Raw genomic sequence first — 26188 nt, 5'->3', positions numbered from 1 at the left:
AAGGAACATTGATTAAAATTTATTGCTAAGTAGATGATAACAACTAATATTGTTGGTAAAAACACGCATCAAAGCAAATTCAAAATACAGCGTGACGTCATTCAAAGGAAACGGGATCCCCTCTCCTCCGCTCCTCATTATTATTTATATTTTTACCCCTACCTATCATATCACTGATTACGAAGTCCAAAGTTTAGTTTAGAACTTTCGGTCGCGATTTGTCGCCTACGCAAACTTTTGATTCGTCGTAGAGTGGTAGCAGGACGTGTCAGGGTAAAATTGAAACTTTATCGACTTTCGAGCGTCTAAGTGAACACAAAGTTTTAACTTCAGCTCTCGGGTTCATCCTGTAACGCCCATTATCATTTTTATCACTAACCACCTCAACATAGTTTCTTATCAGTATATATAATGCGCTGCATCTTACTTTTCAACATATCACCATGTGAAACAAGCAGTGTTTCCTTTTCCCCCTTGAATCTAAGTTTTTCTGTAGAGCTTACCCTTGTAGCAATGTGCTTGTTGCCACTTTTGTCAATCTGCAGCTCTCCAGCATTCATCGTCTGAAAAGTCCGTAGCCTCAGTGACTCTGCGATCATCACTCTCTCATCATGGAAGGAACTCAGGGTTCCTCTGATAACGCACCAAACAATGAAGGGATTTTCTCCTGTGCCAGAGGAACACTTGAAAGTGGTGAGCTTAACTCCCAGGATGTAATATCGATAGAGTACCCATCCTTTCCAATATGGGGCTATGACGAATATGCCTTATCTGAACTTCTTGAATGTTTTGAATATTGTCAATACCTACACTTAATCAGATTCACTAATATGAGATACCTTAGTTGAAGACGAACCAGCACTAGGACACTCTCCACAGAGGATTTCAGTAAATTCAAATAATAAACTTTATCTTGCAATGGAAGTAATACTCAATTTTGTATTCCTATTTTCCACAGATCAAGTCGCTGTGACACAACTGTTGCTGATTTCTTTAAAGTTAACCTTCCTCAAAATTTGCATCCCAAAAATTTTCACTCTGTATGTAGTAGAAACGTTCAAGGTCTGAGTCAAGAACATTTTTAACTCTGTGCAACTCACTTTGCACGGTTTAAGCCTGCCGGGCTAAACATGTGCAAGAACGTCGTACGCTGCCACAAAGTTATTGCACACATAGCGCCAAGCCAAAGCCAGGTTCATCTAAAGAGTTTTGTCGATAACAGTGGTTGGTATCAAATTTTTAAAAAGCTGTAATATATGTCATCACGATTACAACCTCTCAGAATATCGATGGCAAAACTGCCAAAATGTGTTGTAGTTGCAGTGTTTCAAAATCTCCCCTCCCCTCTTTTATGTTTTTCTAGGAGACTGAACTATTTATCTGCATGAGGAAAGGGCTGTGGAAAATCAAGTTTTTATCAGAGGAATTATTCTATGACTACCTAGAGAATGTTTAACTAGAGTAGGCACAAAATGAAATCTGCAAGAGGAATTGTCTTGAATTTTTACTTTCCTTTCTAGCATCCCGTTTGCTGCGGAGAAAAATTCCACGAGCTGGACACTTAATGACCCCAAGACGATTATGGATTCAGACAGTTCCAACTCAGGTATGGGTTTTTTTTCTCCTTTTGTTTTAACATCTAATCATGCCTTTTTACAGCAGGAAATGAACAATTCACAAATTTCCTCTCAAAATCTGAAGCTTTGGCTCTGTTTATTTCCTGTGAAAAAAGTAAGGGTATTTGAAAGAATGTTTGTTAAAAGAATTATAAAGTGGTTAGCAAAAATGTAGAAACTTCTCAACCACATGGTTGGGTTGTGAGAAAATGGGAAACCCTAAAAAACAGGTCTTGAAAATAGGGCAGCATCAAGGGTTGGCGTAAAACTCACGTCTCTCTGCAAAAGTAGTTTTTCAATTCATTTTCAAAAAGTATCGAGTGGACCATGCTTACTTTTTTTTATCTTTCCTTGTATCCCTCACAATATTTTACTGCCTTTTAATTCTCTTTTTTTCCGTGTCGTCAAAGTGATAGAACAAATAATCCTCTGTATCATCTCTTTGAGTCTGAATTTTTGTAATGGTATTGTTCACTGCTCTCTTATTTAAGGAAATTAAATCTGAGGTATGTAAGATGTGTCCAGTAGTCACAACTATTGAGAGAAACTTGAGTAAATATAGCTGCAATTTTCTGTGTATTGTATTAGAAAATCTTGTTCCATCAGCCTCTTCTCATCTTTGGTCATGGTGTATTAAAGATCGTAGTTCAATTTCAAATCTACAACAAAAGTGTAAAGTAACTGATATCAAGGGGTCATTCATAAAACATGTCATGCTTGGGGGGGGGGGGGGGGGAGTAATGCATAGCTCTTAATGCTGTATTCTTTTAATTTTGTATTGGTTTTTTTTCTACTTCTTTAGAGAAAAGCAAGTGAGGTACATTAGTGATATGTTTCTACTCCAAGAGGAGGCTATGGGGTCCATCATATTATTTTAGAGAGTTGTACACTTCTATTGTATGGGGGGGGGGGGGATTTTCAGCAGCCGGATTGTCAAAACTTTAACTGGCTGTCGACAAGATAAATCAAGACATAGCCCCATCTGCTCTGTGTAATATATCGATTTTTGATTCTTGTCATGCCGACATTTTCAACAATCAGGCTGCTGGTTTAGTATTAAAACTTAATATAAGAATCATCATGACAGTTTGTCCGTCGCCTTTCAAAAGTGGGTAAACATAAACTTATTCCGCAGCTCTCTTTTGAAATTTATAGGTTGTCAAGGTTGATAGTGAGCTAAAATTCAGTGATGTCATTAGTTGGCTGCACACTTGATTTATCATCAAATTAAGCCACAGTGTATCATAAAAAGGGAACTTAAACTTCTCTTTGTGCCATTTACTTTCAACTTAGTCTTATCATGCCTTCCTCCTTTTTAGCGGAATTTCTATCAATAATGTCCTAATCATTGTCCTTGTCAAAAGTGACCTTCACCAAACGCAATAACTCTGTAGTTGCACTACATATAATGCACCGAATCACCAAGACATTTTAGCAAATGAAGCACTTGAACCATGAATACGAAGGGGAGCATTTCGTGTATGTGATGCTAAAGCATGATCCGTCTCCTAGGGACGACTGCTGTGTCTTGCGCACGTTTATATGTGGTGCTTACACCCAAGGAATGCCATGCACTCATAGACCACTTTGTCAGCTGTACGGTGTTGAATACAGAATGCGTGTCTCAGAGCATTTGATGTGTATCATTAGATACTATTGTACAAAATTTCCAGCCAACCAGGTCCTTCAAAAATGAAATATTCAGGCATAATTTTGTAGAATTACAGAATTTTTTTCTAGGTAAAATTAGTACAAACCAACTTGATTCTTTCTTAGATTAAAAAAAATGAATAAGTAAATAAAAATTTATTCTCTTCTCCACATCTGAGCAATAGTTAGCGTATAAAAATTGAATTTTTTACAAAGACCCAAATCAAGAAGGACTAACGCGAAGGTTTGAAATTTTCTAATTTAGCAGATAAGTAGGATTGATCAAGCAGAATCTTGTAATCTATTGGCGTAATTTGAATTTACCTAATGTAATGTAGGACTTGCTAAAACAAGAAAATACTAGGATTCTGTCAGGAACTAAAAATCTCCATTTCGCTCTGAAATTTGGGGGCGCTTAAGATTTAGCCAAATGATGATGAAATCGATATTTTTCCTCTAATCTCCAGCAAAAATATTTAGAGTATTAAGAGAAAATGGGAGTGAATCTAGGCTTTTACCATAGAACTTGTCCCTAAAATATCCTGGAAATATCTTAGAATGGTAATATTTAAGTGATCAAGACACCTTGTTCTAGCGTTTCGAAGTTTTAATACTCATCGCAAAATTGATTTGTTTTTACCGTAATGCCCAATTTTTTTTGCTCAGGAGTGTGATGTTGTCATCATCCTGCCACCACATTCAGAGGATGCAGTACTCATGTGGCTGTTAACGAAACTACGGGCTCCATCATTGGGTCTGATAGTCCATGTCAAGCTCCACTCGTCTACAGAATCATACTCATTGTATCTAACAGCCCCTTATACTGTGTAAGTATATTTTGTCATTTATCTTCAATCGTTTCCTCATACGGAGAAATATTTACAAGCTTAAAGTTTTAAAAGAAGAAAATGAGTTCAAAATTATTTTTATTATGATCCTGAATTTCATGAGGAAGAATTTCATTTTCCGGTCAGAAGGAAAGTGTAATAGATACTGGTCAGTTTGACTTCAAGCCTAGAGTCCATGCCAAATAAGTCTACACACTTTAAGACTGTTACAGGAGATCATGTAATGTCAGTTTAGCGCTGAAAGTAAATTCAAGAATTAAGACGGCGGATCTTCTGCGTAAACTTATCTGGCTAGGATTCCAGAAAAGCTGAGGCATTCTTTTGTTGAAACCTTTGCACGGATATTATATTTGAATCCTGCTAATTCAAAAGGAATGACCTCTTTGTTTTTCCATATCAGGAGTGTAGAAAAATCCTTTTAATTTTTTCATCGAGCAGTCATAAGAAGGCCATAGGGATCAGGAAGTTTCTGCACCCATATTACTCATGACAGACTTCATTTAATTCTAGTTTCTCCTGCCTATCGGTTTTAACACTTACTTTGATTATGATTTTCCAGTCCATTGTTGAGTTGAGCTTTTACTGTCCCGAATTCAGTTTATTAGGAATTTTCTTTCTTTTCCTTCTCTTAACTTTGTCTTTTTATTTTCCACATGTGTCTGATGAAAATACCTAGACTTTTCCACCATTTTTTTTGGAAAATAAAACCAATAACTAAATTTTTAAAAACATATCTCAGTCAGCATTTTAAACTTCCCAGCTTAAGTAATTAATTTTTTAGAAAGAAGAATCCACACATATGACTTGAAGTTTTCTTGGGAGGCTCTTACTGAGCAAAGAGGTTTCATAGAATTTTTTGAAAATTGAAGTTTCGTTTTCTGATAAAAAATGTATGGTGAGGTATTTATAGTGTTGCGAACTAAGGTCCATGTTTTCAAAGTCCAGTCACCAAAATATATGTTCCTTGAAAAAGGACAAAAAACCAAAATTTAAAACTGGACATTGAAGCCATTGAAGAATCAATGATGAGTTTAGGTACCAAAGTTTAATAACTAATAAGGTCAGTATTGCCGTTAGAGAACTTCAAAATTACGCATGGCCAGGCTCAAAATTACGAATTTTTGGCCTTTACCGCCCATCCAATGTTCATAAACTTTAACATTAAATCTCTCAAAGAAAGAAATTCAATTTTTAAAAGTGTCTGAATGCGTAATTTAGTAAAAAATTAGCTCCCAAATACGCAGAAATGCTTAGCTATGCATGCTAGAGCAACAATCGAATTGATGCTGCTTTGTGTTTCTCATGAACTTCTAAAATATGAACGGGGATTTTATAAAATCATTAAGTATCCAAGGAATCATCTGTGCTTCTCTCTGTGTTATCAGCTTGTTAAAATATGCAGAAGAGTTACACTTGCCCAAACGCCTACGTCAAGAAGTTGGAGGCGGGTTGAAAGAATTTACTCAATCCGAGGCTAACTCGTTTGAAGGCACTGAAAACGAGGGATCTTTTTTCACAACACAAGAAAGACAGTGGCTTGTATTTCATCTACTTCAAACAATCAGAGCAAGTGCCGATGAGGATATCGGCAAAACAAAATTTATTGTTGGGCAAGCCATAAGTAAGTCCATTGCCTTTTAATCTTACAAGTTTTGCGGACTCAATTAACCATTATTATAATAAAAAACTCTTTGAAAGAAACAGGCATTCTTTGAATGAAACATGTTGAAAGTAAAACCTGCTGTGTCCATTCAAACGTTTCCTTGGTTTTTTTGGTTCTTTTTTTGGAGGAGCATCAACAGTGATCTGTGCATGTGTAGACTGTTTTAAAGTTGTAGGGAGGTCTGAAGAATCCTGAAAAAGTTTGAAAATCTTTCAGTAAATAGGTCACACTAGTTTGCACTAATATCTGCCTTGCCTATCGACAGTGAAACTGAATAAACGCAAATTTCGGTTCGCAATATAGCGGACTTCTTATCTCAATTCAAATTTTAAATAGGAAAATATTCAGCATTGTCTCTCGAAAACTTTCCTGATCTTTCTCATATGCATAGGAATATCCTGTAAAAATTTCAAGCAGTAGTGTTGATTTGTTCTCCTTCAGTATGATAAAATGAGAGCAGAGTTTTCGAAAAACTGCAAACCAAGTTTGTATTTTTGTAGTTATACATATTATGTTGGTTTAGATTCTGGTCAAAATTATTACCTAATCTCCTTCCCTTTTACATACTTTGTAAGATTTTTCATACGAAAGTTCCTTTTTTGAACACCCTCCTTAGGCAGACCCAAATTCTTCTGTAAGTGCCATCAAGTTACTGTTCCGGTTTTCCTTTTTATTTCTAATCTGCTCTTTTTGTCGCTCTTTTTTTTCTTTGGATCCCAAGTTCCTAAATGTCTTTCAACGGGTATCATCTCTCAAGTTTTCCCTCTTCATGACATGCCAACTTTGAAAAATCTACGGACATCCTGGGTGCAAGCATTTTTTGAAGCACAACCAATAGGTAAGAGAGCAACAATGATGTAATAATGCTTAGTGATGAAGCTTAAATTCGAAAATTTTCATTGAGTTGAGATAAATAATTAACAGAATGAAAATATTAAACGAGTAAAACATCAGCTTATTTTACGTTGCAAAAAAATGCAGGATTCATGTTTTTCTGCAACCTTATCTACACAATAATATTTTTTGACTGTATCATTGGACCACTGGAATACGTACGAATTTAAGCATTCTGATATATTTGTCCTCTTCAAAATTATACCTAAGGCATGATTTGCGCCACGAGAATTACGGACACCAACTCCTAACCAAAAAAGGAACGGTTTTATGTAGCAGTGGTTGTGAAAAATTTGAATTTCCTGCTCATGAAAAAAACAAGAGTACTTGAATCAAATCGCATTGTGCATCGGTTTTGACAGGCCTTTCAATCAAGCAGTGTTCCTCCCGCACCTTTTGTTGTTCAAATAGTCAACAACATGCGATAGCTGAGCTAAAGCGCTAAGATTGAGGTTGTCACGTTTACATACTGTAGAGACTGTGACACTAATGCTTAGAGTATGATTGAAGTCAAGTAGATTATCGTTTTTCTATGAGTGGGAAGTTTGAATTTATGCATAGAAAAATGATAACCGCTTGGCTAGAAGTCACTTTCAGCAATTTTCGTTGTTAGTTCATTTTTGGTGCAAATAGTGCTCTGGTTGAAATTTTGATGAGGAAACATGTATCATAATCCTTAAATGCGCACCTTGTTTAGTGGTCGGGTAAAAGAATTATTTCATTTTCATCAGTACGTTTTGTTCCAGCAGTGCTCCTGTCATTGCGATCGTTTCAACATATTCCCCACTTACTATTCTTTATTTTATAATCAATGAATTATATTACTCATTCTGTCAAAATCATCAGAATCTCTTACCAGATTACTTTTTTTCTCCTTTTACAGATCAAGTTTGTGAATACTTTGGTGTGAAAATAGCCATGTATTTTGCGTGGCTTGGTTACTATAATACAGCTCTAATTGTACCTGCAGTAGTCGGCTTTATATTTTGGGTAATATCTGTCTCTTTTCTCATATATCTTGTGCTTTCTAGTTTTTCTGAAAAAGCAGAGAACTTAAAACTATAAATTGAGGCGCTGAGTACGAGAAGGGCACATCTCTGTTGCTGTGTTTTAGAATCTCTGTTGCTAATTTGTGTCTTAGAAAAGAATCAAAGGAGTGATTTTTCTGAAATTTCTCCGTAAAACATTGCAGAATTTTAAGTAACATTTAGTGAGTATGTCAATAAAATGCATGCATTCGCTTTCTTTACACGGAATGAAATTCTTTCTAATATACTTATACAGGGAAAAAGGACACTTAATCTGAAACGTGCTTTATTTATGTTCTTTTTGAACATTAAGTTTTGTTGAAAGCTCAAGTTCCCGTTAAACCTTTATATTATTTAAACGTTTTAGAACTGAACCAGGATGTAAGTAAAATGATTACTAGTGGCCTATCATTTGCAAGTTATTTTTCTGTCTGTTCAGATTGGTCTCTTCCGAGGCGATCAAGTGCGGGAAGATATTGGATTTGTCCTGTTTTCGTTCTTCAATGTCCTCTGGTTTAGCATCTATTTTGAAGCATGGAAACGCTACAGTGCTGAGCTAGCCTACAAATGGGGTACGCTAGATCAAAGGGACGAACTCCTAATGGAGCCAAGACCTTTATTCAGGGTATGTTTCTCTTTCAATAGTTATCAGCACGCACAGGTAAAGTTGTCAAGACATTTTATTACTGTTAAATTTTGAAGAAATGAACTTGAGAAATCCTAAATTTTCCAGTGAGTGAATCTGGAATGTGGGTGAAAGAAACCGTAGTATACACGCAGTTTTTCCATCGCGTTTTTCAAAGCGCAACGCTTTAGTTCATACTAAGGGCAGAAACTTACCATTTGTAAGTACAGTATTACTCTTTTTAATCTTTAGAATTCAATCATGGAAACTAAATTCTGTAACACATGCATCTACATTGTCTAATCGAATAGTGGATACTTACTTTTTGTTTGTGAAATTGTTTTATTTTTATCTATATATATATAAAGTCGCTTTACAACGCACTCTGGCGTTCTACGACACCCAAACGCCACATATGCCTGTCTTCCCAGAGGTTCTCGGGCAACTGACACCGCAACATCTCTTCGTCAACGCCCTGCCGCCAACCCTTTACGGGACGTCCCCGTCGCCTCTTCCCAGGTGGTACCCAATCCAAAACTTGTTTGGGCAACCTCTCCTCCGACATTCTTTGCACATGTCCATACCAGCATAACTGCCTGGACATGACGTCGTGCACGATATCTTTCTCAACCTTCATCACCTGGCAAATTCTCTCATTACGGACACGGTCCCGTCTCGAAATGCCGGCAGATCGCCGCCAAAAATCCATTCCAGTTGCCCTCAACATTTCTTGCGTTCTTTTCGTCAAAGGCCACGGCTTTTTATTTTTTCAAGGTTTTATTTGGTCAAGGCTTTTTATTTTTATCTGCAAATCGAAATTTTTCACAGGGAACTCTGGAGGTGAGTCCGGTCACAGGGCGGTTAGAACCATTCTACCCCACCTGGAAAAGGAACTTGTTCCGATACCTCATTAGTGCCCCTATAATTGGCGTGTGTCTCATCATCGTATTCATCGTCATGATACTCAATTTTAAACTTCAGGTAAGTAAATTTAAAATGGACCACTAGACAAGGTACGAATTTAAGCATTCTGATACATGTTTCTGAACTAAAATTTCACGTAGAATACGATGCGTACAACGAAAATTACCAAAATCAACTCCTCCCGAAGATATTTGATGATTATTGATGCGTGAATTCAAACCACCCGCTCATGAAAACTCAAAACTCTACGTGATTCACATCGAGCACTAAACGTTATAATGATAGTCTCTGCTGTATAAAAAACTGGCAACCTCAATATTGACGCTTTGGCTCAGCTACAGCAAATTGCTTATAGTTTGAACAACACATGGTGGGAAATGAACATTGTTCGATTGAGAAGATTGCTGAAACCGTTGTAGTGCGCGATTTGACTCGCGTAGAGCTTTGAGTTTCTTGTGAGCGGGCAGTTCAAATTACTTGTAACCAATGTGAAATAAAAACGTTAATATCTTCGTTAGGAGTTGGTTTCAGTCATTTTCGTTGTTTGAATCGTGTTTTACGTGAAATTCTGGTCAAGAAACATGTATCAGATTGCTTAAATTCGTACCTTGTCTAGTGGTCCATTACTACACTTCTAATAAAAAGAGCAGGCAGAAATTACTTGTAACATGCTATGTTTCAATCCATATACCAATACTTCAAAAGGAATGAAGGATGCCTGAGAAAATCTTAAAATGAATTGGCAGGGGAAGTGTTGCTAAAAACTAGAAATTCCATTTCCTCTTCCTCCCTGTAGAAATGATTTTTTGAACTTGTCAGTGAACTTATTGTTTATTTATGAAATTTTATGTGAGGAAAACTGTATCACAGCCCTGCAGAAATTCCCTGTCACTGCCTCATTATTATGCATACCATTATCTCTCGTTCCCACTTTTATTATGTTTTTTATTTAATTTTCCTAGGAGTAAGTGTTTTCACTCCATGAAAGCACCTTTCAAACTCAAGAATGAGGTAATCTAATTAATTGATTTCTCAGGTATTCATATCTTGTCGTATTTCAGGACTGGTGGGACAAAGTGATAGCAGAAAAAGGTTATACATTTTACCTAAGTTATTTGCCAAAAGTACTCCTGGCAGTCATAATTTCCATTCTAGACGAAGCTTACTTCACAGTGGCAAAATGGCTGAATGATGTTGGTGAGTTTCGGCAATTTCTTGTCTATTTAACAGGAGTAGTAGTAAAACACGCAGTAGTGTGCCGATCTGAAATTATGTACAAAAATCTAGATCTTAGAATGAATGTACTTGAAAGAATGCTCAAATATTACACAGCAAACTTCGGGGGGTTTCATCACTAGTATTTTCTTAATGGATTATTTTATGTGGTCTCAGAATCATGTTTTAATGCTTGATTTTTGTCGATCAGCTAAAAATACTAAGATCTGTCCAAACAGTATCTTTCTTTGTTCAATATTAAATGAAATATCGTGCTTTGAAATTTTCGGTTTATGACGTCATCCACTGCCGTAGTGACGCCCTTGGTTTCTTCCTCCTTGCTTTCGTCCGAGTTTCACGTCGAGTAACCAGTGCAAATGTGTGTTTCCCTGACTGGTGAAAGCAAGGTGGAAGAAACAAGATGCCTACGCATGGATGTCATAAACCGAATTTTTCCAAGCTGATATCTTGGTTAATATTGAAACTAGAAAGTTGATGTTTTGACAAATCTTATTATTTTTAGCTGATCTACAAGAATTGTGCATTAAAACACGATCCTGCGACCAGCACAACTGACCCATTCAGAGGTTAGACAAATAGGGTCTCGATCCCAGTCAGAAGTCGGAAGAAGAAGAAACAACTTGGGTAGGGTTACAGTGGATTATGAGAAATATAGGTTGGTTGGAGCCTAGTATTACATAAGATCTGTTTTGTAAAAGTATTGTGGTTTGTTAGTCTTTTCTCGCTAACAATTGCTGAAATCAGGCATGGGGTAGGTTGGTTTTGTGCAGCTTACATGGTTCATTATGGTGGGGAAAAAAGAGAGCAGAGGAAAATAAACTAGAACAAAAGCGTTATATTAAACACTTGAACATTTCCCTAAGACACCATCCTTTTATCCTTAAAAGTCCAAATTATAAATAAAATGTACAGATGTGGTTTACGTTTTTTTTAAACAATATTTTCTTTAACAGACATTAGCCCCAGAGTGAAGGGTTGAAATCCACTAGTGCTGGTTGATTCTCTCGGAAATGTTTGCTTAGAATTGCACTAATCAAGTTTCTTTTTTCATTTTCTCGTCCAGATTTTTCTAATTTATTTTTTTACATTGATGAAAAATCGGTCAATTAGTCTAAGGTTCTAAGCTTGTCATTTTTTGTTCTCTTTTTGAACGTAATGTTTCACTAGTACAATTTCAAACAATGACAAATGAAAGATGCAGTGGTGGCTGTATACTGCAATAATGGTCTAGAATGACAGGTGAACAAAACAGCATATCATAATATGCAAAAAGTTAATTTGGCTCCGAAGCAATTGTAGATACCCTCTAAAAATTGGACTTTCCAGCTACTAATAAGTTGACAGCCACTGCTCATTCTTATATCATAGGTACCTGTAATTTTTTTTTGTTTATAAACGATTTTTCAAGAAAGATTGTACTCTACTTGTTTGTCCATTTTGTTTGTTTGTTAATCTGCTTTCTCCAGAAAACTACAGACTTGAGACAAAATACGAGAACAACTTGATCATCAAAGTAGCTTTGGTTTGTATCTTCAAATCAGCTCAGAAAATCAATGGTAGCATTATGTAGTGCGTTCCACCGAATGAGCAAGAGGTTGATTTTTATGAGATCAACATCGTCACGTTTTTGTTCTGACATAATCATTGTCCGTCTGTTATACTTGACCTTCCATCCCTTCTTTTCTCTCATATTTTAATGAGTCAGTTAGTTGTTCTCAGAACATACTAAAGTGCTTCGGGTTAAATGGTATACTTAACTGTATGCAAATCCAAGTGCTTCACCTGGGAAAAACTAACAAATCACGCTTGTTTGCAAAATTACCAACACTCTGTTTACATGACTCGTGCATCAAACTGCAATCAGTTTATAGTAAAAATGCACTAACCAAAAAATAGAGAGTAATTAAAAGCTTTGCACCAGGTCAATGAAGCAGGGCCAGGCAAGCAATGAGATAACAAAAATGCGAAACTACGTATCTTGATTTGCGACGTTGCAGATTTCCTGTCATACTTTATTTTTTCTTTGAGAAGCTGGTCTCGAAAACCTCCTTGATTTTTCTGCACTGTTAGCAGAATTTGTTTTTATTAAGTTCAAGCCATAAAATTAACTTGTCCCTCTTCGAAAAAATAAAATGGGGGTGGAATTTTTGAAACACTGCAATGGAGATATGTGGTTTGGCACTTCGGCTGTAGAATGATACATTGTAAACTCTAAGAGCCAAGGCATGCTTCTAATATTTTCAGTTTTATGTAAATCACTGCATCAGTTGAGCTCAGCTAATAGGTTAGTTATCTTCTTTCTGTAAAATAGTATTGCTTAAAAATACTTTAAATTGAGAGAAGGAAATTCATTTTACTGACTTACATCATAGATAATACTGATTACTCTCGCTCATTTGGTGGAATTTCTGCTTTTAGCTAACTTCTTTTACGCTCAAAACAGTCTTTTGAGCAGTTCGTCTACTAAAGCAAATCCTAAACTCTGCACTTTTTTCAATCCGTGCACAACCATTTGTACATACAGAAGACATATTATGATAAAATGCATGTGCTGTGCACCCTCTTAAAAAGTAGCTTAGTTTTTTTTAAAACCTAGACTCTATTTTTTTTTGTAAATATTAGCAATCCTCTTAATAATATTTCTTTTTGCATGTCATTTAAGTTCATACATGTTTTAGTGGAGAAGAAGTATGTAAAAGGGAGGGTTAGAAAAGGGAAAGGTTTTCATCAGATAAGTCCAGTGTTGTACACAAATAGCTTTACTCCATCATGCCATCATAACCTCCTAATTTCACTCAAATTATCGATGTTGATGTAAAAGCGTAGTATCAAAAATTATCGGAAAATTAAAGCTTTCAACTATTTTATGTTAGATACTCTTAAGAATAAATGGTATTTAAACAAAAAGTTTTGAAAACATAATAAAAAAGGTTGACATAATTTGATGAAAAGATTTGCTAATTTTGTGTTATGCACTTCAGCCAGCTCTTTCCCATCGCATTTGTTCTGAAATTTGTTCTTTTCTCTTACAGTTCCAGTTTGTGAACTCGTTTCTATCTCTATTCTACATAGCATTTTATCTGCAAGATCAAGAAAGGCTAAAAGAGGTAAGTTCCCATCTTGTTCATCCTAAAATCGCCAAAATCGTATTTTATTGGCCAAGTATCACAAGCGCCATTTGCCATTTGTGCTTTGGCTATATATTGCCAAGTTTCTCAAAGTTTTCCAATTTTTTACCAAAAAACTAATGAATTGAATCACTCAAAATTTTACCCGGTTTTTCTTCCGTCATGAAGGTCAATCCCTAAAGTTTTCATGAAAGTACAGTCTTAAGGATAAACAAAAACAACATCGAGATGTCTAGCAACATAGCACCTAAGCACGAATGAGGCTTGTTATGCTTTGGCCAGAAAGTGACCTATTGCTCCTCGAATTGCAAGTCCGAAAAATTTGATCGGATTTTTAATTAAATCAATTTGCATCAAACTTATCAAGTAAAGAAAAGGCATCAATGAAGGCCAATTGGATGTTTCCAACTAGAATTAGTCTCAATACATCACATGTCATCTACTTTTTTCTGATGATTCATTTTTTAAATAGAAAACGAAGTAACACTAATATTCTGCATAATCCATGGTAAATTCTCAGGAAGTTGATAGGTGCTAAGTAGTTTCGTTCTTTGTCAAAGAAATGAAATATGAGAGGAAATTAAACCACATTAAATGCAGTTCGACAGATTTGGGCTGAATTTGTCCAATTTTAGCCGTGCTTTGAAGAATTATCTGAATTTGTGTTTTATAGGTAAATAGATTGAATTTAGCAGAGAAGAATAAACAAAGTCAATATCTTAGTCAGGAGTTACTCTCATACATTCTTCTTGCACAAATTGTTTTCATAAATTAGCACTGTGTCTAGCTGCCTATTGACTGCGACAAATTGCAACTACAAGGTCGAATTGTTGTAATTTCACAGCAGGTTGCATAAAAATTGTTCTTACTGCAATCTTTAAAACTACTGAGCATTATATATCTTATTATTGTAAAGAGTGGATATTATCCAAAAAATTCCGATAGTAATGCTCTCTTTTAAATCTACTTGGATGTGCTTAACTTTTTATTTCCTTCCAGCAATTGGCAACACTTCTTATCACTCGTCAGTTTATCGGAAATTTAAAAGAATCTGCCTTACCTTACCTCCTTGAGCAGTTTCGACTAGCCAAGCTAAGTTTCGATCTTTTTGGAGCTCTGAGTCCGACAGAGGCCAAAGCGCAAACAGAACCCCAGTTTGATGAGGTGACTGATCCAGATTCTAAAAAACAGCAGAGCAAACCAACAAGCAATCGCAGCAGGACCGTGAGTCAAGCAGAGCTCGAGTGTTCACTATTTAAGGTATTCATTTTTGTAGTTTGCCTTGATAGCAGGTTTCGATGGACAAAGTGCAAAACCGCTTTGCGTTTGTGACAGTGCAGACGTCCTGTCATAATTTATTTTTTCTTTGGAAATCTATCCAACTTCATTTCTTGAAAATTTCCTTGATTTTTCATCTCTATGTGAAGAATATTCTGTGAGAATTTCAAGCTAGGTCTCCTCTCAACAAATAAAATAGGAGCGCAGATTTTGAAACACTACAACGGAAAAACGTGGTTTCGCACTTTGGCCATCGGTTTGACTGCTTCCACTGTAATATTTTTCTATGAGGATTTCGTTATTCTTGGTGGGAGGGGGTTCAAAAATTAGTAAGAATAACTGACTCTCTGTACGAAAATTTTAAAGAAAAAGTATTACAGCATGTGTAAAGACGTCTGTACAAATTTCGATTTTGGCTATCGTCTTGAAGATCTATGACGTCATGAGGGCACGAGGTTTGTCATGCAATCCAAGGCCGTACCGCGGCGTGTGGCGGGTGAGGCTGCCCCCCCCCCCCCCCGACCGCGATCGGCCTGCTTCGGAATGCACCGGATACCTGGTGACGTCAAGGGGGTACGAGATGCGACCACCATTATTTATCTACCTTGCATTATCACGATTTTTTTCTTGGTTTTCCCCCGTTTTTCCATGAACAATACATGTGGTTTAATATGTTTTTATGCACTTTCAATTATCCAAAGTTTTCGGTATCTTGCTCTGGCCTTTGCCACAATTCATTGAATAGTTGAGGTATTAGTGCACGCTATAATGAGGAATTCTTCTTTAAAATTGGCAACTTTAAATCCATCGAGGGATTAATTAGTGGGCAATGTCCAACACTGTGAAAAAAGTTGTGCTAGAATACATCAAAAGATCACTATCATGTTTTCACCCTTTCTCTCGCTGAAACCAATGTCATTTCTCAATTCTTTCTTTTCTAGTCGCAAATTTCAAAGAAAAATACATCTAACATTCTAACACATTATTATATTATCATATTCCGTGAAAATATTTGACATTTCAGATTAATATTAATTTTGCTATAAAATCCTTAGTGTTAGCTTTTGAGAATACGAGTTTATGATCTCATGTGTTGCTCTGTTCTAGTATGATGGAACGTTTGCGGACCATTTAGAAATGTTCATCCAGCTTGGCTACGTTGTCTTGTTTTCCTCAGCTTTTCCACTCGCTGCAATTTGTGCCTTTGTAAATAACCTCATCGAAATCCGAAGCGATGCTTTCAAACTTTGCTTCATCTTTCAACGTCCTTTTGGGCAACGAGTCCCAAACATTGGCATGTGGCAGGTAACGCACTAGCATGACTTAATAAATATATTTCAATTCTAGTAATTTATAAGTCGATCGCTAGTAATTTTGTTGCTTTGAAAAGTAAGGTAAGGAAACAGATGAAGATTTCCTATGGATTTTTCAAGATATGAACTTAAGTATGCTGATGTAAGTTTCCTCTCCCAAATTTTACGTTGAATATGATTTGGTAAATGAGCATTACCCCACTTTTAACCAAGACATTAAGTCAGCACTGGTTACGAAAAGTCTGAATTGCCTGCTCTTATGAAAAATCAGAGTCTAAGTACTTGGCCTAAGTAATCGCCGAAATAACGCAAATAATCGGCGGACGGCTCTGAGCTGTCATTTCAGAGCCGGCCCAGCGCTGCGATGACGGCTGGGAGCCATCATTTTAGGTCAATGGGTTAAAAACCGTTGAATAGTTGTGCTGAAGTGTTGAAATTGAGTTTGCCATATTTTTATACCACGCAGAGACTGTTAAGGGAACGTTTAATGTGCAATTTAATTCAAATAGATCAGTTTTTTTTTTTTTTTTTTTATAAGCCAAATGTTTGAATCCATGCATTGAAAAACATTGAAGCTTGGTTATTGAGTTACTTTCAATAATTTTTGTAGCACAAATCATGTTCTGTGTGACGTTTTGATGAGAAAATGTTTAGCATAATGCTCAAATTCGCACATTGTCTAGTTACCCATTATTTTTGATAACAAGGACAAATCTCTTTTCCACGAACTTAATGATGTTGAAGTTTTCTCACTCATCTTACTTTGAAATAGAAGATAGTTTTGTTTTATTTTATTTTTTCTGTGTTCGGTTCTTTACTGTTTATTATGGTGCTAACTATTATTATTTCTGTTACTCATTACAGCATGCAATGGAAGTGATGGGCCTAATAGCTGTTTTGGTAAATTGCGCCCTGATTGGCTTGTCAGGACAAGTTCATCGAATGTTTCCTGAGATGTCAACCACACAGACAATTTTACTGATAGTTGCTCTTGAAGTAAGACTTGTTTTTCTTGTTTATAGGATAGAGCTAAATAACTAGTTCAAACCTCAATTGTAATGCATTTCTAGACTCACACATTGTTGTTTTTGACATTTTTCATCACCTAAAACTTGGTTTGTGAATGTCTATTCAGAATTGAAAAAGTAAGATTTTTTAAATCTTGAGATGCATGAGACTTAATTATGACACAGCATGGCAAAATTTTCCTTTAAGTGAGAAAAAAAAATGAAATAGCTGTATTAGAGCTGGGAGGCGTTACTTTCCTTAATTTGGCGCAAAAAACAGCCGAGAGAAATTAGGGACTTTTCCAAAAATTACGTTGACTAACTTTCCAAAGAAAAAATAAAGTATGACAGGATGTCTGTAAGGTCACAAACAGAGATACGTGGTTTCGTATTTTGGCTATCGATCCAGAAAAAAGATTGCAAGGACTTTGATGGAAAAGGTGCATAGTTAAATTTGAATTATTCAGTGGGTTTAATGTTTCTTTGCATTGAGTGTGCTTTTATCCGTTCTTCTCTACTGAACCTCTTTTAAATGATGTTTTTTTTTACTTTTAGTTTTAATTTCTAAGCATTTTTTCTTTTCTTATTTCCTTGTAGCACATCATGCTCATATTACGCTTTTTCATATCATGTGGCATCCCTGATTTGCCGGACTGGATTGCGACTGAAATTGCCAAAGTAGAGTTTGCTCGGCGAGAGGCGTTGAGCCGCCTGTCTTCCACTGCTCACACTCCTGGCCCCACGCCTCCTTCATCTGCTCTTTCCATCGGCCGGTGAGTTTGGTTCCATATCTTAAATGGCACTCGAACCCAAAATACAAGTCGTGTTTAATTAAAAGCCTGGAATGTGTGAAAAAAGTAGTAGCATCCTCAAACTCTTCTTCATTTAGCCATCCAAAATGCCTGAAGTTAAGTTCTTAATACAATTTTTAAAAAAAAAAAAAAAAAATTGCACAATGTTTTTCATTTTCTCTTGCAGATTAAAGTGATAGTTCAGTTCTAAAACATTTCTCTCAATTCAAAATGTTGCAAATTGCCTGATTCTTTTCATTTTTAAATGAAAAACTAACCAGTGATATTGTTTTCAAATTTGATTTGTTTCTTTTCCTAGCTGTTTGAAGTGCATTCAAAATTCTGCAGAAAACTTATCAATACAATAGCTTTGTCCTCTTCGAATTGATGTTTAAAGCAGAACTTTTCAACCTTTGTAACTGAGTTACATACTGTTAATGTTATCCGTCTAAAAACTTCAAAAATTAAAATGACCATTCTAATTTTGCATAGCGAGAGTTTAATCAAGTTTTGCCACTGATTTTGCCTCTGTTCCTTGTGATTTATCTAAACCTCTCAACTTCATAAAACTCGCTCAATGAAAGACGGCCAATTAATTATTTGCTTACTCACAAGTTAAAAAAGTTGAATCACCTACACTTGATTTCATGAAAAAATTTCATGGTTCGAATTTAATCAAATTAAGGTCATTTCATTTTCTTCTAGATTCATGGTATCGCAATCATCCAACGGAGAAGAGTCTGAAAAACAAATGAAAGAAGCAGGATCAGCCTCCTGTTCACACTCCTCAACGCCGAAAGATGAAGCGAAACCATGTAGCCTCAGCTCAACTCCACCGAAAGGTAAAGACCACAAACCGAAAATGACCATTTCTAAAATCCCTCCGTTTAAACAAAAATTATCGATGCCCTCCGAAACTGTTTCCGCCCCATCTTCAGCAGTCCCGAAGGATTGGCCTCTAAACGATGGCGAGGACCAAACTTATCACATGACCATTGGGACTCACAGCGGGGCTGACTTTGTCAAACGTCTTGGGCTGGATAGCAAATCCTCTCCGTTACGCAAAATTATTGACACAGACAAGTCCATGCACAAAAGTACGGAATGTCTGCCAACTGCACAAAAAAAAGCCGGCAGCTCTGAGTCAGATTCGCAGCGTATGCCATGGTCCCCTGGGAGTAGACAGCAGAAATTCCTATTCCATCCTCAAAAGAATGAGCCGGAAATAACCCCAGCACCTATGGATCCTGATGCAATCGCGGCAGCGGAGTCAGCCGCAAAGAAACAAAGACTGAAACAAACCCTTGTCAAGCGCGCAAGGAGTGTAGCAATTTTCTCTTTAAAGTTGAAAGAAAAACGAGCGAAAGAAGCAGAGAAGTTAGAGAAAGCCAAAGAAAAAGAGAGGGAAAAGTCGATACCGAAAGTTGTGGATAATTTGTTGGTTGGAGGCGAGTTGTCTTGTATCCCTCTGGAAAAGTTGATTCTCGTCGATGATGTTGCAACTGGCGGTGGAACCATGAAAAAAAGAGGTTCGTCTTCATCGACCGGTGGAAGTTCGAGTTCCAGTCAGAAACCTTAGTGATAATATTATTTTAAGCTCAAAATGATTCGAACCAAATAATTCATGTAAGTTAAATTGTGTTGATACTGAAGTGTAATTTCATTTTCAGACAACATTTTTTATAATATGGGTCAAATAATAATCCAAACTCTCTCTAACTCAATTTGGAACTTTGAAGTAATGGGTCAGCTACATACATTTTTATTACATTTTATTTTTATTTTTTTATTACTATTTATCTATGTTACGTCTGAACTAAATTAATGTTTTAGGCATTTATCATTAATTTTCAAATGAAGCATGATAAGCCTTTAGGAAAAGTATGAATCACAGCTCTTTGCAAAACACTTCTTCTTCAAAATTTCACGAGGAAAATGTATCTCGTAATGCTAAGTCTGAAAATCCACTCCTGAAGAAGATATGAGTATTTATAAGTGCAGCTGATCAAATCGCAAAGTTTCGAAGCCTGGAGAGCTTTTCGTTTTGTTGTAATGGCAGTTGGCAGAAAGTCATAAACTTAACCAAATCCACCTGCGGAAATTCGCCTAATGAAGAGAAAACATGTGACGGTTTTTGCTAGTTCAGACCTTGTCTAGAAATTAAGTTTCATAAGTACTAAAAAAACTGCATATTTGCTACCAGTATCATATTTTTTTGTTTTTAAACCTATTTTTTATGGATACGTTCTAATGGAGGTCTCAGTGCTCATATTTTGTGACCACTTTCTTCCTGTGTCAACCCTGGTAGTCGTTAACTTTTATTTTTTTCTATCTCCCATTCGTTTTTACGAAGTAAGTAATTTTTACATGTAGGGCATGGAGAAGAAAATCTCGGCATAACTTCTAGTCACCAGCCAAATTTGGACTGAAAATATGATGGAATAAGAAAAATAGGTGAATCACCTCAATTTGCTTTCCAGAAAAGAGTCAACGTTTTGAACAAAAGATTTTGCGTAAAACAAGTTTCAAATTATGTCTTTGTCCATCTGGCATGTCCTCAAATATTAGGGAGTTTTACCGAAATGTGTCAGGAAAATCAGGAAAATGTCAAGAATTTCCTTTTCTAAAAGCAACCCTGATTACAGTGATTCCTGAGCTCATTTAGTTAGTCTATCAGAACTTTGAAAGTGTGGGACTGTCGGTTGTCCAATAGCCAAGGCAGTCTATTAAGAACGTCAGCTTGTTGGAGGCTAAAATTTGTCAAGAGGGAATATTGGTCAGGAAACTGATATGACCATTCATTCATGACGTGCGTTAAATTGAAGTTTGAGTGATAATCAGTGTGAAGGCACTGTGGCAGGTGTTATCCATAACTTGCATATCTTAACTACAGTGTTTCATAATCTCAACTCATTCTTTTTTTTCCCAAAGAATGTTACCTGGCATTCTGTATGAAATTTTAAAGAGTATTCTCGAAAGGGCTAAAAAAAATTGCATAACAGTGTTCATAATGCCTTGAAAAGTCCTAAACTGTACTTGATTTTTATCGATATACTTAAGTTCATGAATATCCTTGAATTTTGAGAAACTTAATGATATTAAAGAGTCCATACTAGTTCACAGAGGCTTGGCTAGGAGTCTTTAGATTACTCTTACACATATCAATAGTTAAAGTGCAAAACCATGTATCTTCATTGCGGTGTTACAAAATTTCTGCTCCTATTTTATTTTTCTGAACAGAAATAAGCCAACTTTATAGTGTGATATAGAATATCCTGCTATTAGAGAAAAGTAATCAAGGAAGTTCTCAAAAAATTACATCAACTAGTTTTTTTTATGTAAAAATGAAGTAATGCAGGAAGTCCGCAACATCACAGACATAGATACAAGGTTTCGTATTTTGGCTATCAATATAGAAAAGACATTGCAAGGAATTTGATGAAACAGGTGTAAAGTTAAATTCGAAAATTATTCAGTGGGCTTAATGCGTCTTTGCATTAAGTGTGCTTTTATCCGTTCTTCTCTTGGTTTAGCACATTGGCTATCGATACTCTCCATGCTGCATTTCAATCAGATTCAGTGGACATTTCTGGACATGAACCACATTTAGTAATAAGGCTCGATTATTTCTAGCTCATTTTAGAAACAATATATGCACCGTTAGTTTTCCTAGGCACTCGTATGACTGAGCCAATTATAGTTGTTCCTTTTTGCAGAATGAAATCCAGTTTCATCACAAAAGCCAAGTTAATTCAGTTTAGTATGGTACATAACTGTGCTAAGATTATTCCAAAAAATTGTTTTACGCACAGTGTTACTCGTTTGTACATTTGTGTTTTCTTTCTTTTAATTTGATGTAGCTAACTTTTAGTCAGCAGTATCATATCATCGAATTGTATTACAGAAGACTTTTTTTTAATCGTAGAAAAAAAATTCTAGGACAATTAAATTAAGTAAAAATTAATGATGAGTCAGTTTCCAAAATGGATCAAACTTTTTGATTTACATTGCGAATAGCAAATTCAATTTTTCCATCACTCGGGAAAGCAATTTGCAGGATGTACAAAAGAACAAACTTACATTTGTCTTAATTGCCAAACTGACCATAATGTTTGGCCATAAAGTGGTACGAGCTATTAAATTCATGAAAGGAGCCGAAGAACCTTTCGAAAAAACAGATATTTGCATTGGTTGCTGCTTGATTTTGCAGCTAGTTGCGCATTTCTTTGTCAACCAGAAGCTTTTAAATTCATATGTTAGTCTTCTTAAGTATTCTAATTTTTTTAGGCAATTTTTCCTGAATATTCTGTGGGTCAGTTGAACCATTCTTTGAGTTAAAGAACAGTAAGATGGACAATCTTAGCAGCATTAGATGCCCCCTTCCTATCACCAGGACTTATTCATTCCAGCTTCGCAAGCTGAAGACCCAAACCTACACTACCACATTCCCTTTTGAGAGTTGTCGGATATTTGTGGATGTTCGCCTCATGAACGTTTCCACTAACTTTCATATTGGCTACCCTGTGCCTGGATGAAATCGCCGCTTGTGCGGGCAGAGTCGATACAGGTACGGGGGCGCCACATGAACTATTCGTTTCTTTAGAACTAAAATCCTTCCAAAAAGACACGAGCACCCAGTGATATTACAGCAGATCTCTCTGAGGATTGTGGTGTTTGCGGGCAGATTTTAGAAACCACCTTGGTTGACGCATAACGTAAAATAAAAAAAGCAGCACTAGATGGATATGTGCCCTTTTCTCCGATTGATCCTCCAACTGCCATGCTGGGGTGCAAGAAAGCCCAGTCTTGCTATCGGTGCAAAGCTTAAAACACAATGAAAATAGTGGCATTTTGAATAGAGTGAAGTTTTTGACCTATGGATCGCTAGATAAGGCACGAAATGAAGCATTCTGCATTTCCGATGAAGCCGAAGTGTCGAAATTGCGGTTGTCATTTTTCATACTGCAAAGACAGTCAAAGTAATGTATACATAGTGTGAGTTTTAACTTAAGTAGATGATGGACTTTTTTATGGGCGACATTTTTATTTATGCACCAAAAGCATCATTATCTTTGTCAGGAGTTTCTTTCGGCAATGTTTGTTGTACCAATCAAGTTTCATGTGCAACTTTGATGAGATACACTTGTCGTAATACTTGAATTGACACCCTCTCTAATAGTCCGTTACAATCTAAAGGAAGAAAATTTATCATCAGGGGTTGTCAGGCCAGACTAACGAAACACCATATCACAAGAAACATCACTTTTCATAAGTTTTGGAATTTTTCTCACTCCTATCGAGTGTGCCATTTTCTTGGTTTTAGAATCATCGTCCAATGATAGTACTTTAATTTCTCTTTCTTTGAACTAACTTGTTCTAGTTTTTTTCCTCGTCTGTTGATGTTTTTATGAATTCGGGTCATTGTTATCAATGAAAGACTGATTCAGTGTGACCAGCATAAATGGGTCTCACTACACATGTACTTACTCAACGTTTTAATTTCATTATTATATTCTCTACCACTTTCTTTAAAAAGTAAAACTAGTTTTGTTGTAGATTCTTTAACATTAAGTTATAATTCTAGGCTCTCTTTCTTTCTTTTTTTACTCTGATAAGATTCAAGGTGAGTGAAACGAAGGTATGCTCTTCCGACACAGACTACCCAAAATCGACAAAACGATCAATTACGTTGTTTTTTTTTTCAGTCTTGGTAGAAAATTTGTAACAGGATTCCACCCGTGCGTTATTCAATTCTTATTGGTCCGCTTTTCGGCCCGGGCTGAACTTGTTGTCAAGACAGAAACAAAACCAACGTCATTGAGAATGCAGCCAATTTTGGGTGCCTAAGTAGGGAAAGAGCATACTTTAATTTCATTAATCTTGGAAAAGATTGTCCTCTGTATAGTTTAGCTAAGAGGATGCGTGAATTGGCTCAGAACTGTGCAAAAACCGCTAAATGAGCAAAAAGTACCTCCTGAATTTTTCAGATTTTTTTGTAAAATGCCGTAATTTATTATATTGACAAGGCTAGTGAAGGTGAAATGCACTCTTGCATAGTTATAATTGTTTCGAAAGATCTCTTGCTGTCTATCTCTCTCTTTTAATGTATCCTTATCTCACCATTCCAGTGTTTTTACAGTCCTTTTAAGCCGTCATATTATTTTTTAGTCCGACCTATTTTAAATATTACCTATCTATAAGTTGTAGACTCTTTCACAAAAGTATTTGTATTCAGCATCCACCGAAAACATTTTACTGGCTGTTACAAAGCGTTCCTTAAAGCGTTTCCCATTCCTCGATATTTAAGTCATAAGTCGTAACTCAACATGTAAACTTAATGTTATAACAAATCTTGGAGCGTTTTTTTGCATATCGTTGCATTTTTCCTCCTGTCTCAATGAGAGGGTGTTTGTAGGTCAAGAATATCTGGGAAAAGCACAGATATTTTTGAGGGAGTTTAGAAGCACTGAAAAAGTACAGGAAGCATACGAATGGGTCAGTGCATTGTTTGCATTAGCTGAAGTCGTTACCTCAAGAGTTATGCAACGAATTTCGTGTTTGCTTGTAGTGTGATAGAGGGGTGCAAAATTTACCTGAGCAACCATTTTAATAGTTTTACTGAGCTTTGAGGATGTTGGCTGCAAAATGGTACTTGAAAACATTGTTCTGCCTTTCCCTTCAAATTTTAGGAGCCTCTTTGACTGGGAAGCCTAATTTTTAGGAGCCAAGTTGACTTCTTGTATATGCATCATGGTGCATGAAATTTACCGCTGCGCTGCAAACGGTATGTTGAGAGCTCAAAAGCTGCTGCTCAATTTTGAGTTTTAAAAAACTCACAGGATGCACCAAGTTTCGACCCAGCCGTTCCAATTTGTATGCGCATTTGGCTCTTGGTTCCGGAAGGCAGAACACTGTTCGAAAATCACTCACTTTTTCACCAAGAAAGGGCCTGTTATTACATGCTATGGTTAGAAAACGTACTTAAAAAGCCTGTACATTTGTTGATGGATCCCAGTAGACACTCTGCATCAGAAACTATCACCCATAAAATTATGTATTGTTGTTAGAATTCTCTATTTTCATCACTCACAGGAACGTTCCAAATTTTCCCACAATTTAATGTAGACTTAAGTAATTGAGTTGGAGGTTCACTCCTGAAGTATTATGAAAACTGTTACAGTTCTATTGACTATTGAGCAACAAAAATATTCGCAAAGCACTGAAAAATATTATTCTCTGCACCTTTTCTTATTCAGTGGTCTGCCTTCCCCTCAAAATTTTAGAGGCCACCTTGGCCGGAAATTCCAGTTTTTAGGAGCCAAATTAACTTCTTGTATTCTTTTTGCTCAACTTTTTGTTCATGAAATTTTGCAAATAATGCCTTTGCAATTTCGAGTTTGAAAAATCGAGGGGGTGCCTTAACTTTCTTGGGTGTTTCTTAGGTGTCACGATGATCCAGTCCCCCAATTTTTAGGCACCAAAGCCCGATTTTTAGGAGCATTCAAGGGAGGCAGGACATTGTTCTTATCTGCTTTTACCTAGAAATTTCTCCGTAGTAAATTTATTTTGAGAAATATTGTTTTTACAAACAAATAATCTAAAAGGGTTATTCGATCCAAGTATATTCTGTATTGAACAGGAATAATATTTTTTTGTAAAAACATTTGTCATTGCTTAATTTCCTTGTTTTTCTTCAGAACTGAATTGTAATTGATACAGTTTGACCTCTTTGACTTTTTAGTGTTAGACTAGCGGAAGTATTCTCGTGCAATTTTTTTTATCAATTTAAATTATCCCTTTGTCAGAATGAAAGCAAATTTTTATAATTATTATTTTATTTCTCGAGTGCGAAGAAAAACTCAATAAAATAAGTTTGTGCCTAGTGTTCTTATATTTAAGTTGTTACAAGTTGTTAGCGTTTGCTCGTCAAAAGCATGTTTTATTTTGATACTATTGTTAAGTTTCATAATGCTTTTTATGCCGCTTTATTGTTATTTGTGATTCCAAACTGTACAGTTTGAAGTAAAATTCCGCTTTGAAATACAGCTTTCTCTTAATAATTTGTTTTTCTAAATTTTTTCACAACCTCACATTTCCATTTTTCATTTAATGATACTAAGCAAAGGAATGATAGATTTTGTAGACAAAATGATCCCATTAACCTCAAGAATGACACTTTTCTAGGAG

General features: G+C 36.0%; 1 protein-coding gene across 1 annotated transcript; it reads left to right on the top strand.

Annotated features, from left to right (window-relative positions):
* The first annotated feature begins 15 nt into the window (after positions 1–15).
* wwk (anoctamin 8 white walker) lies at positions 16–26061 on the top strand. Its single transcript, XM_019058918.2, has 16 exons — positions 16–693; positions 1521–1606; positions 3933–4093; positions 5500–5735; positions 6499–6615; positions 7555–7661; positions 8139–8324; positions 9153–9305; positions 10310–10445; positions 11951–12006; positions 13517–13591; positions 14612–14872; positions 15998–16195; positions 17068–17199; positions 17808–17983; positions 18707–26061. The coding sequence occupies exons 1-16, from the start codon at positions 612–614 to the stop codon at positions 19578–19580; spliced, it is 3036 nt and encodes a 1011-aa protein (XP_018914463.2). The 5' UTR covers positions 16–611; the 3' UTR covers positions 19581–26061.
* The last annotated feature ends 127 nt before the right edge of the window (positions 26062–26188 follow it).

Source organism: Bemisia tabaci, chromosome 10 (assembly GCF_918797505.1).
Source record: "Bemisia tabaci chromosome 10, PGI_BMITA_v3".
NCBI classification, from domain to species: Eukaryota; Metazoa; Arthropoda; class Insecta; order Hemiptera; family Aleyrodidae; genus Bemisia; species Bemisia tabaci.
The sequence above is the reverse complement of the archived record's forward strand: the minus strand, read 5'-3'. Positions and strand labels throughout refer to the sequence as shown.

Bases quoted from the DNA above. Each gene is read 5' to 3' on its own strand.
- wwk (XM_019058918.2), top strand. From the start codon at position 612: ATGGAAGGAACTCAGGGTTCCTCTGATAACGCACCAAACAATGAAGGG. The intron at 17,200-17,807 runs GTAAGACTTGTT...ATTTCCTTGTAG, and splicing joins TACTGATAGTTGCTCTTGAA to CACATCATGCTCATATTACG. The intron at 17,984-18,706 runs GTGAGTTTGGTT...ATTTTCTTCTAG, and splicing joins TCTGCTCTTTCCATCGGCCG to ATTCATGGTATCGCAATCAT.